Source organism: Pararge aegeria, chromosome 21, assembly GCF_905163445.1.
Source record: "Pararge aegeria chromosome 21, ilParAegt1.1, whole genome shotgun sequence".
In the NCBI taxonomy this organism is placed as follows: Eukaryota; Metazoa; Arthropoda; class Insecta; order Lepidoptera; family Nymphalidae; genus Pararge; species Pararge aegeria.
Genome location: NC_053200.1, coordinates 10,927,417 through 10,939,728, shown reverse-complemented (window position 1 = coordinate 10,939,728; position 12,312 = coordinate 10,927,417). Strand labels below are relative to the sequence as shown.

The following is a 12,312-nucleotide window of genomic DNA, read 5'->3' as shown; positions in this document are numbered from 1 at the left end:
ATATTATTGATAATAGTGCAGGCAGCCTAATAGTTGCATAAGAATTTTGTATAATCATATTTGCCAACTTAATACCACCACCAGAAACCCGAATAAAACCACTAGAAAGTCCGAATAATAAAATACGCTTAGTGTTTTTAATTAGAAAAAGTATTTATTTGGAATATTTGATATAGGTATAATAATAAAGATAAATATTTCAATACTCTGCAAAACTATACACATTACGATGACATCTTCATGTATATTATATTACATACTTTTCTAGCTATCACTATCTAAATAATAATATAATGTTGGTAAACAATAATAATTCACTTTTCGAATTGATTATTGTGAACCTTTCTGTGCTGTGTACAAAATAAACTCAATATGAGATTTATGGAATTTAATCTATCAAAAAAATAAACAGAAGTCTGACCTCATTTATTCGGTGACTGTTAAAATATATAATTTACCTCATAATTATTTTGTATCCGTATTCACCCCCAACTTAATTTATTGAAAACAAAAAATAGTAATTACAATAAGTGGCGAATTCTTAGGTCATATTTATCTGCCTCATTTTCAAATGGCATTGCGGTTTTAACCCTCAACCTATTTTTTACTGAATAGAAATGAATATTTATATATTATGTTTTGGGAGTAGGTGCTACATAGGGTTTCAGTAGATACTCCGAGAATGAGTTCACAGCTGCAGCACCACGCACCTCTTTGTCCAGTAAAGGTAGTTTAGTCACATGGAAATCCTCGTACAAGTCAGCAATTTGGTCCAGATACTTCTCCTGGACTTTATGCCTGGCTGCGCAAAGTTCGCAAGGGGCAGACGCATGTAAAAGCAACTGGTTGACAATTATATTGTGTGTATCTATACCGCATCTAGTAAGTTCCTGCACCAATCTCTCAGTTTCGTACAAGGACAGGAACTCTGCTATGCAGACACAGACAAATGTTGTCTGATTTGGGTCTTTGAATTGAGTGTTCACTTGCGTTATGACTGAAAGCATTTCGTCCATTTTGTTGCTGAAGATATCCGAGTTGAATTCGGCAAGTCCAAACAATGTTGCGACTTGGTTAATAAATGGTGCCACCTGTAAATTGAATAGTAACATTACATCACCGTTCAGGCCTTTGATAAATCAATTGATGGTCTATACATTTGGAAGACATTTGGTTTTTTTAATTTGAAACATTTCTAAGCAAATTTGCAAAAGTATTAGAAAGTAATTTTCAGAATGCGTTTCCTTGTAAAGGTCTTGTTATTTATTTATTGTTTGCAAAAAAGTTGCGGGGAACCCAAAAGAAAGTTAAAGTGCAGTAGATGAACCCTTTTGCTATCTCACAGATGAACTTGAGGTTTTTTACTTTATTTTCAATCAATTGTCTTTATATGTTAAAAGAAATTTGGTATTTGTATGAAATATATAAATTATTTACCTTCGATTTTAAGCGCATCAATTTCCCAAGTCCCTTTTCAACAACCTGCGGGAAAGACAGCAATCGCAAGGTATGTCCAGTAGGAGCTGTGTCAAACACCACTGCACTGAAGTTCATTCCTTTTACTAGTTTCATAACCTACAATAAAATTAAAAGTTTTCACAATTACTAAAGAGAAAAATGCCTTTGACCCATATGGACTGACAGACATCAAGAATAACAAAAGGTGCACTTATTCTATAATCAATACACAGCTACTGCTGTGTGGCCTCACAAGGCACAATTAACACAGCTAATTCAGGATCCTAAACAAACCACTGGAGGCAAACTTCTAAAAATGAAAATGTAAAAACATTGTTTTCAATAGAAAATATATCAAAAACCATACCTCTGCATAGCTCATTGCTTCATCGATACCAGGGAATGCACCAACTATCTCCTGCATAACCCCTTTACCAAGCCTCATAGCCTCAGTCTCTCCCTCGAAGTACTCTTCAGGCAACTCTGTTAGACCAACATTAGGGTCAATTTCCATTGCAAACAGATTCTCAAACCCTTTAACTTTTGTGGGTACCTGGAAGGTATTCATAAATAATTAGTTTTCTAGATCACAGTCTTGTTTAATGTGAATGAAATTAACTAAAATAAAATATCTTATACAAGCTCCTAAAGGTGTGGAATACACACCACACTCACTATCTCAAAGGCACGAGAGAATGTGTATTTTCTGGTTAATGTGGCCTTGTGTGGTGAGAAAAACTTAAGCTAGATGTAATTTTTGTTCATAGGATGTAATTTTAGTTCATTATGTGACTCTTTTGATGCCTCACAGTTTGATGGTGGAACTTTTTCAAATATTTTCTCACTCACTCAAGAGTACGAAACTATTTGATTTAGTTCAACCATCTCTTTGAAATATACCTCAAAGAATCAACAGGGTCAATTGAAATCCTCTTCAGTTTCGTTGTAAACCCCACTCACCCGCAATAATGGAATAATTTGGTACAAAAAATTCATATGCTATGATAGGCTGATAGGCCTGTTTGAAAAAAATCAGATTTATTTGTCAGGCAAACTTGCAACAAGATTTCATAATATTATCAACTCTGAAGTCATTTTAATATAGTACATAAGTAAAAAATTTACACATGAACTAAGCAGTAAACATAAAATTGTGATAAGTGAACACCTAAAAATAATACATATATATATTCTTTTTTAAATATGCTACAACCATACACACATCAACATCTAGCCCCAAAGTGTAGCTTGTGTTATGGGTGTGCTAAGATGATTGATAAATATTTTTATTAATAATATACATAAATACTTATAATACATATATTATAAACACCCAGACACTGAAAAAAATTCAGATAGCAGGGTCTCTGCCCACTGCGCCAATCGGCCGTCTACATATATATGTATTTTATTGGAACACCCATTACATTATTAAGATTAGACTAGATTGTTCAATCAGAATTGAACCAGAATTGGTTTTCAGGAGCAGTATTAATTATGATTGGTTTTGTAAGAGCAGTTCTAATGTTACGTGGTTTTTATGAGTTTGATAAATAACTCACTTTAGAAAATTTCTGGTCGAATGCATCTGAAATGTTGTGCGCTGGATCAGTAGAAATAATAAGTACAGATTCTCTAACTTTGGAAAGCTGGATAGCTAGACTGCAACTGTAACAATGACAAATAAATGAAAAAAAGTTATTGAATAGAGCTATTGAATATAAATAGTAAATTTAATTACCTGCACGTAGTTTTGCCCACTCCACCTTTCCCTCCGACGAAGATCCATTTCAGTGATTTTTGGTCGATCACATTTTTTAGCGATGGTTCTAGTGGTTCAAAGTCATCATTTTCATCAATCATATTCACCAAAATTTGTAATAAATTTTTTATTCAGACAAAATTGGTGAAAAACACCAATGAACACACCACAGGAACACAGATTTAGATTTCAGATTTCAGTCTCATCCACAGACGTGAGCCGACTCATCAGACTTGACGTTTAGTTTGGGTAAATTTCGCTGAGATATGACTTTAATCTACAGTCTATGACTTAACGCTTGCACTTTACCAAAATAATAAAGTATTTGTACAAACCATTCTAAATTAATCGAATTCCAATCGATTTTCAGATCGCGATTTAGTTTAGGTGGTTACCTAAAGTTAACTAAAGCCACCATACCCACACATTGAAATTGTTTTGGCTCAGTTTATAAAAAAATCTGTTTCGTCAGTCATCATCGTTGGTCTAATTTGTATAGGTAAAAAAGTAGAAATTAATAGGCGTTCCACTATCGCAAGCATTGAATCTAGTAACCCAAAAGTAGACACAATAATTTGAATAATTTTGATACCAATAAGTAAAAATAATTAACAAGTAGTACTTGACTATCAAAACTACTTTATATCCATTGTGTGTGCGTATAAATTATATTATTACTATAAATATATTTTTAAACTGGTATGTGTATTATGCACCGTCTATCTATTTCCTGCAGTTATGTTTTTTTAAGAGAGATTTTTGGAAGAGATCTGTATGTAGCGATAAGGATGCTAATTGTCTAAGCTGTGTATTCATTAATTTTCTGTTTTATGTACTTTTTGTGGTGTACAATAAAAGTATATTCACTAATTAATTCATTCATTCAAGAATGTTGCGTACTGCATTATCGCAGTGTCAGTTTCTAAATATACACGCGTCAAAAAAGCACACGCAGCAAATTTTGCGAATACTCATATTTATAATTCGTATTTAACCGATCTCGTCAACAAATTGACTCATTATATTATAGTAAGTCAAAATTATCTTGGCTTGGTGATAAAACCTTCGGTCAACTAAACCAATCACTGTCGGTATGGCAGTGACAAATGTCAAAGTGACACCAATACGGAACTGCCGAATTGCAATTTTGCTTTCAATTTGTTAATGCAGTGAAGAGTGAATCGATGCGAAACAAGAATCTTTAAATTATTTATAATATAAATATATGTATTATGAATGAAATGATTACATTCATGAATAAGAATAATGCTCCATCGTCTGTTACGTGGTCGCTTGACATTCAAAGTGTATTGTCTTCTAGGATTGATAGCTATTATAGTATGCGGCTATTTGATTCCTCAGTATAAAATATATCCCATCGCCCCTGTAACCACTGCTAGTTCAGCTCCGGTTCACTCGACGAGGCATTTGTCTAAACTAGTGACCGTAGTTTTCCGTCAGTTTGAGGATTTCGAGAATGATATCGCTGAGAGTGTTCAGTCATTTGTCTCCGCGTACCCTAATATACAGGTTCTGGTGCTATGCCAACGGCGGCAGTACCCACCGTTCCAGTTTTCGGCTACAAATGAGACATTGCGTAATGTGAAGATTTTGCCACTGGAATTCAGACTAGATAAGTCTCCACGGGACTTAGACCCCTTATCGTATATTTCGACAGAATATGTCCTTTTCGTACCTGACTCTACACGGGTTTCCCGCCGCGTGTTTCAACAAATGGCAGTTGCTTCAACTACATACCCAAGTCAAGCTATCACAGTTGGTATAGGCAATGCTTTGTTAGCATGCCAGCAACTAAAATGGGTTTATTCTGAATGGACCCTTAAGTACAGTAAAGACTCATCATTGAAACTCTGTGATGCTGTGCAGGGTCAACATGCACTGATGATCAAAACTTCAATATTACATACACTACCAAAACCTTTTACGTTTCCATTTCCTGAATCTTTGTATTTACAGACTGCCGCAAAAGGTTTAAAGGTAACTAAATTGATAGTTTCCTTTATTATCTAGTATGTAAGTAACTTATTGTGCATCACAATAGCCAGCCCTCCTGCAATGGAGCAGCTTGGCAAACCTAAGCATATATAGGAGCAACTGTCTGCCTCAACATGAACCATTATTTTGGTAATTGCTAATGATTTATGTTCAAGAAAATCGGCAAAATTTGGCTTAGAATATAAAGAGTTAATGTATGATATTTTACAAATAAAAGTTCCCAGATCTTACCTGCCCTCGCTGTGTGCTTAATACTTTAATTCCTTATTATAATAATATTCAAAGAATTCTGATTTGTATGGCATTAAGCTGATGTTTCCCAATATGCTCCGATTACTAGGGCCTCAGGTCCATTTCAGCTACATAAGTTCAGTAGACTTGTAAGTTTAGTGTGCTCATGTAAGTTTACAAGGCCCTTATAGTCATAGTACACTTTAGCCGCTGCACTGCTAGATCCTTGTAGGTGCTCCTAAAATTTCTACAACTACTATTTGCAGTTGATATTCCCTAAATAGTAAAATTCTAAACTATTTATTCAAATACATTCGATTCAAGCTCTTTTATAAGAGAATTCTCTTTTATATAAAATTATTGTGTTAAAATTAAGGGTAATGTTAACTTATAAATATAAGCTATTAAACATAGTGTGCTCTCAGAAGAAGCACACAATTTACTTACTGCTTTAAATAAAGATATAAATAAATAAAATGGCATTATTATACAGGTGCAGATTATGGAGAGTAAGTTTGGAGCTGGCAGAGGTGTACTTAAAACACCAGCCTCTAAACAGAAGGCTACTAAACAAATAAGAGATTACCGAGTGACAATGTATAAAGAGCTGGGGGTAAAGGCAGTTGTTAAGGAAGACGGAAGAGTCCAGTGGTTCGGTTGTAAGAGAGAATCTCAGGTATTATTGAAATTTAGTTAAATAACTAAGTTATCCCTTATGATTATCATTAACCTAGCCATACTATATTTACCAAGAACAATCATACATAATATGCTTGGGAGATAAACATGCCATAGGCAAGTATGGTCTGCTAAAAAATTCAAAATTCATCTATTTCAAGTAGGCCTAATATAAGCACTTTTGAAACAACAAGTATGTCTGTTTGTATTGATTCTACCACCGGTTCAGAAGGCAGATTCTACAGAGAAGAAGCCGGCAAGAAACTCATACTATATGTGGTACACTACATATAGTTATACTCATACTGTATAACTATATGTGGGGGTAACCAGTCTTGGAAGGAAATTCTAGTCAATGGCAATCATAATAGTTTGATAACTATTAATACAAAGCAAGACTATGTAGACCTTTGTAGACTTGACAAGTAGACCATAACAGGTGTTACTGCTGGCAGAAGAGCTACTTCTGTGTATTATAGACTGATTTGAAAGTTGTGATAGCCTAGTGATTTGGATTTCAGCTTCAATTTCGGGGGCATAGTTCGGACCTCAGCCGCAACACTAACTGTTCTAAGATCTGTCCGTTTAAAGCAGCGTGTTGGACTACTGCCTAAAGCCTTTTCTCATTCTGGGAGAAAAGGGTTTAGGTATTTATACGAGTATAATCATTCTGGTTGTTGGAGGCCCGTGCCTTGTAGTCGGCCGGTAATGGGTAGATATGATATGATATGATGATGAATGTATATACAACGTGTAACTGAAAATCGAAATAATACTTCAGAGGCACACGGCAACGCTACATTATTTAACGTCTCTGAGACTTATCTGTGGAACCAAAACGATAATAGTTGTTGAGTAAACCATTGCAATAGTTTTACACATACAAAGGTAAAATCAACCCATGCTCAGTAATGGCTTATGAAAGGTGATGATCGACCGATTTATAAAGTAACTAGGTTCTCTTTGTTTTGGTATGACAAAAATCCAATGGACTTTTATATCAATGCATTTGTATCTTGTGCGGGGGGCGTAATGCAAGGTTTCATTCCAGAGATGTTTTCCACCCGTCCAAAGAACTCCATCATATCTGCTAGCGGGACGTAATACACCGCCATGTTGTCGACGCAACATTCGTCGGACTGCCGCTCACGTGCTAAGAGCCTTGTCGCAAGCCGGTGCAAGATGTTGGCTGGAAACCACTTCCCTTCTAGGCGCTGTAGCACAGTGAGTGTCTAGAGTACAGTAGTTTCCAATCGTCTATGCTGCTTTGCCCTAAGCATAAGTCTTCAGACCGGCCAAAAAGATTGCAGAGTAGGTACTCTTTGCGACCTGCATTCACTAAGTAAGTTCACTTCTGCAGGGCTAGCACGAGACAAAAATTATATCCCCCGATAATATCCCCTGACAGGGGATATAATTATCTGTCCACCTGTTAAAGTACGGGAACATGTAATAGGAGAAGTGTACCCCCGTTTATTATTAAACATATATTATTTGGATATTATTTCCACTTGTGCGTCAGTGCTCTGCAAGTTAATAAAGCTGTGGGAGAAGATAGATTTTATACTTTCCCCGGGGATATAGTTGTCTGCCCGTGCTAGCCGTGAAGAGCGGCCAAAAACTTGGAAACTCCGTATGGTAATAAGAATATCGTAACTGGCTACATAAAAGCAAAGGAGCGTGTCCGCTTGGCATTCAAGCTCATCACTTGAAAATTGGTTGCTATTTTCTGCCACATAGTAAACATTTTTTTCTGAAGGTACCTGTTGTGTACAGAAAAAATATCTCTATGACCTAATACATCAAAAATACAGGAAGATACATCAACCATTTACGTTAACATTGATTCAAAATACGTTCTATGACGGTAACAAATTTATGCGGCACAGATGGTTGATTATGTGATGACGAGATTATGAATAACCGAGATTGTCGTACAACCGAGAGTATCGTACAACTGAGGTTATCGTACAACCGATAGAAAAATCGAGATTTTGTAAGATTAAATAAGAAAACCAATATCTTGTTATCTTTCAGTGGCGACCTCCTCCCTTGGGCGGAATACGCCGAGATAGGCATACACGCAGAAGACCTCCCCCGAGTCTCTTGGTTACAAAGGGGGGGCGCAGATAACGACGGCTTTGTGTGGGAGAGAGCGACCAAAGGGCACTACTACAGAGTTGCGTACTCAGCGACTAATAGGGTGTATGTCCTGATATTGCCGTTTGCAGCAAGGAATGGGACGATGTGGCCCGCTGATTGGGTGCTGGCTCACCAGAAGGAGTTTTCTGAAAGGCATTTACATCCACTTGCTCAGGTAATTTGCATGCTAATCGGCAAAATTTGTGTGAATCCTCTGAATATTGAGGCTTGAACTGTCACTGCTCTAGAGGCGAGGGTGTTTGTTTTGTGAGTTTTTAATTATATATCAGTCTAAAGCAGGGTTCGCAACACCATTACCGAGCTGTAAGTTGTAACTATAACTGAGTATACAACGTGTAAATGAAAACCGAAATATTACTTCAGAGGCAGAGGTACATTATTACTGTCTCTGAGACTTATCAGTGAGACGTAGACGCTAATAGTTTTTGAGTTAACCACTGCCATAGTTTTTACTGAAAAAAATCAGATACAGCCCTAACATCACATGCTAAATTAAAATCTAGTGACTCCTGTCACTTTATTAGGTACTATGCACGTGTCGGTCTTTAATTTTAACTAGGGTTGTCATAAGTAAAAACTTAGAAAGTTTAGAATTAGTTTTTATGGAAAATAAAAATATGCTTGTGTGGTTTCAAATTCATTTATTTCAAATAGGCCTACTTTATAAGCACTTTTGAAACGTCAAGTATGTATGTTTGTAGTGACTCTTCCACCACCGGTTCGGAAAGCAGATTCTACCGAGAAGAGCCGGCAAGAAACTCAGTAGTTGCTCTTTTCCAACATCAACATTTACAATCATTTTGCTATCTTGCGGGAGATGAGAGCGAGGCGGGCTGCTTCCAATCTACCTTGTTATTCAGGAATTCATCAAATGTATACTAACCTCGCTGTACTAGATGCGTTTTTACACATTTTTTAAATGTATGCATTGGTAGGTCAAGAATTTCCTTAGGAATCATGTTGTAAAAGCGTATACTCAACCCCACAAAGGAGTTCTGCACTACACTACACACTGCAGGAGTTATGGCAGAGCTCGTCCGAGAAAGTACTACCGCAATGCCTATTTTTGCTGCCAAGCATTGCCGTGTTTCAGTCTTAAGGACGTGCTTAACCCCTACGAAACAGTTTCTCACTCTTGATTCTATCAAGCAAATTCGCGCGAGATTAGTTAGTATTAGTTGCTAGCTGTTGCCCGCGTCTTCCGTCCTCGTTTATTATTAGGCTATTTACATATTCCGAGGCATCTGTTTTCCTGGGATAAAAGGTAGTCTATGCTGCTCTCCGTCCTTTTAACTAACTCTATGGCAAAAATCCTGTTGATTGGTTGTTAAGTAAGGGCGTGAAGGAAGGACAAACAAACAAATACGACGCATTTATAATATTAGTAAGAGTACAGTTTATATAATCGTCTATTTTACTTTTTTTTTACAGATTCAGTTTTCTGGACGTCAAGCGCCGGCACCGAATGACGCTCGCGCTTTCTTAGACCTTAAACTTGGTGCAGGCGCGGTTGAGAGATCCGAAAAACTAGGATCCAAACTTCTATATCCATAAGAATATAGATGCAAAGGGGCCGAGGTATACGACGGGCATGGTCATGAGCGTACCTAGGGGGACAGGGCAGACAGACAGACAGATCAAAATGAAAATAAGAAAAAAATATAGTTTTGAGTTCAGAATCGAGGGCCCTCTAAAAAATTTCCACAAAACAGCCGCGGAGGATCTGTACCTAAAAATATCTTATTTATCCCTGGATCAGAAGCTGGGTACGTCCATGAGCATGGTACCTACGGTGATTGTCCCACACTGCGGAAATTACATAGTAGAATCCATTTTGATAATAACGATCCATTACGTTCGCAACTACACTGCTGCTGGGTTCAGTTCAAAATGAAAGAAGAACAAAATGATCTTAGTCAAAAAATGGAAACTCACTTTAATCCTAGGCAAATAAGTTTTCAAGAGCAAATAATTTTTTGCCCACTTATAACTGCAACAGTATATGTGTTACCTATTTAATATGTTCGTGGTATGGGAATATCAACGATGATATGGAAAGATTCAGCCTTGGAATTTCAACTGTTGTTTTCAGACTACAGTTAGCACAGCATAGCAGAATGTACCATTCAAAGATTTTTGAAAAAAAAAAGACTTTTCATTAGCCTTAAATCGATAAAAATTAAGAATAGTTTTCGCGCAAATCGAAATACATACTATTACTTGGTTACTATCAAAAGATTGAATGAAAACATTTGTCTAAAGTTGCTGCAACCTGATTTAAATCATAATTATCTAACCAAATATGCGATGATTGTCTCAAAGACTCACCCTGTTTATCTAATAGACTAAAATTTTCTGGTACAGGTTCAAAGCTCGGCCCTGTACTGGCGTTTCTGCATAAGTAGGTTAGTTAAGTTAAAAAATACCAAATTTATGATTATTTTCTGAAATATGTAATTTTTCAAATGTTCTATTAAATAGGGTTCTTGAAATATGCAACTTTTCACTTGTAGTTTTGCATAGCTGCAGCGTTGCGTTAATACGCACTTATTTCCAACCATAAGGAAGTATTTCTTTGTTTTCCTTCGATTTTTCAACTTTGTGAAATCGTTCAACAGATTTGCTTGCTAAATCGGTTATACACAGATCTCTCAATTAAATTGACAAGTCTTAGAATCATCATATCTCCATTGATGTTGATTCTCTATTGGAAATAGGTCTTTTCTTCACTCCACACAACTTGTGTCTATTAGCTCCTTGCGACACGCTTGAATTAGTTTTTCCATATATTATAGGGTCTATCAACGCTGAATTTTCTTCTTTAGGGTTGCTATTCCAGCACCTTCGGTCAGTATCGAATGGTTCCATAAACTATGTGTATTGCACATTAACTTCAGAACACGTCATTGAATATGTGGCTTTACCACCACCACTATTGGTAAAGAACCAGAGTTACTATTGGTAAAGATACAGGTACAGACATAGCTTCAAAAGCTTACCATATTTTTTTATACAGAGAAACGGAGTAGTTATGTGGGATTTGCACCCACTAAAAACTCTGTGTGTCCCTCGATAGACCTATAAGTGAGAGCACGGGATTCGCTTGTGTATTCAGCGCACTCTCGCCAAGGTTTGACCCCCCAATGCATGGCGGATCCCATCGACAATGACCTGATCGCTGCCAAATCCTCCAGAGAGGCGTACACTACACGGCACACCATCTTGAGTCATTAGTTAGGTGACAAACTTCCCCTTTAATTCGCCACCCGTGGGCCTACAACTCACGGAGGCCGGAGGTCATTGATTGCCCTCCGGCGCCCGGTTCGTCTCCTGCGAGAGGGGAGTGTTGATGTCCTTTCTCGCTCCGCCGTTCAAAAGCTTACCATGTTATATTCGTTAACAATGTCTAGTCCAAAGCCCAGTAGTTAAGGTGTCCCTTTCGGACGGTCTGAATTCGATCTTTGGCACGTACCTCTACCGCACATAACTTTTCAGTTATGTGCGGTATCTGCACCAATCCGCAGTGGGCCAGCGTGTTGGAGTACGGCCTTAACCCCTTCTCTTTCCCCTTCCTAATTGTGGAAGGAGACCCGTGCTTTGTAGTGGGCCGATAATGGGTTGATATGATGATGATGATTTTATTCATGAAATTAAATACCAATTGCTTATACGGCGAAGGGAAACATCGTGAGGAAACCTGTATGCCCGAGAGCTCTTCATGACGTTCTCAATATAATGTGAAGAACAAAATTGCCTTCTTTTAGTGAAAAATATACTCACCTCTTTTTTACTTGAAGCATTGCGCATTTGATGAGTATATTTGTAGTTAAATCCTTCAAAGGGACTTCCTACCGCAGAGGTTAAGGCATTCAAATTATTCATCATCATCACATGCATACACTGGTAAAAAACCCTGTGCACGGTTTTTTACCAGGGTATTATATAAAGAAGGAAGGTGCCATAAAGAAGGGAGGTGCCATAAAATGGAAAAGTTCTTCGCATTA

The 12,312-nt window shown here is 37.1% G+C and overlaps 2 protein-coding genes across 2 annotated transcripts; one reads left to right on the top strand and one right to left on the bottom strand.

The window, feature by feature from the left end:
- Window positions 1-373: 373 nt before the first annotated feature.
- Window positions 374-3,455, bottom strand: LOC120633367 (ATPase ASNA1 homolog). The gene is made up of 5 exons (XM_039903567.1): window positions 3,200-3,455; window positions 3,021-3,126; window positions 1,826-2,011; window positions 1,438-1,575; window positions 374-1,091 (listed from the first exon to the last, which is right to left on the bottom strand). Exons 1-5 carry the CDS (start codon window positions 3,319-3,321, stop codon window positions 633-635), a joined length of 1,011 nt encoding a protein of 336 aa, XP_039759501.1. The 5' UTR covers window positions 3,322-3,455; the 3' UTR covers window positions 374-632.
- Window positions 3,456-4,351: 896 nt separating this feature from the next.
- Window positions 4,352-11,854, top strand: LOC120633210 (fukutin-related protein). The gene is made up of 5 exons (XM_039903362.1): window positions 4,352-5,218; window positions 5,961-6,143; window positions 7,197-7,369; window positions 8,183-8,462; window positions 9,740-11,854. The coding sequence occupies exons 1-5, from the start codon at window positions 4,487-4,489 to the stop codon at window positions 9,860-9,862; spliced, it is 1,491 nt and encodes a 496-aa protein (XP_039759296.1). The 5' UTR covers window positions 4,352-4,486; the 3' UTR covers window positions 9,863-11,854.
- Window positions 11,855-12,312: the final 458 nt, after the last annotated feature.

Bases quoted from the DNA above. Each gene is read 5' to 3' on its own strand.
- LOC120633210 (XM_039903362.1), top strand. From the start codon at position 4,487: ATGCTCCATCGTCTGTTACGTGGTCGCTTGACATTCAAAGTGTATTGT. The intron at 5,219-5,960 runs GTAACTAAATTG...ATTATTATACAG, and splicing joins CTGCCGCAAAAGGTTTAAAG to GTGCAGATTATGGAGAGTAA. The intron at 8,463-9,739 runs GTAATTTGCATG...TTTTTTTTACAG, and splicing joins ATTTACATCCACTTGCTCAG to ATTCAGTTTTCTGGACGTCA.
- LOC120633367 (XM_039903567.1), bottom strand. From the start codon at position 3,321: ATGATTGATGAAAATGATGACTTTGAACCACTAGAACCATCGCTAAAA. The intron at 2,012-3,020 runs GTGAGTTATTTA...AATACCTTCCAG, and splicing joins TCGACCAGAAATTTTCTAAA to GTACCCACAAAAGTTAAAGG. The intron at 1,576-1,825 runs GTATGGTTTTTG...ATTTTATTGTAG, and splicing joins AAGCAATGAGCTATGCAGAG to GTTATGAAACTAGTAAAAGG.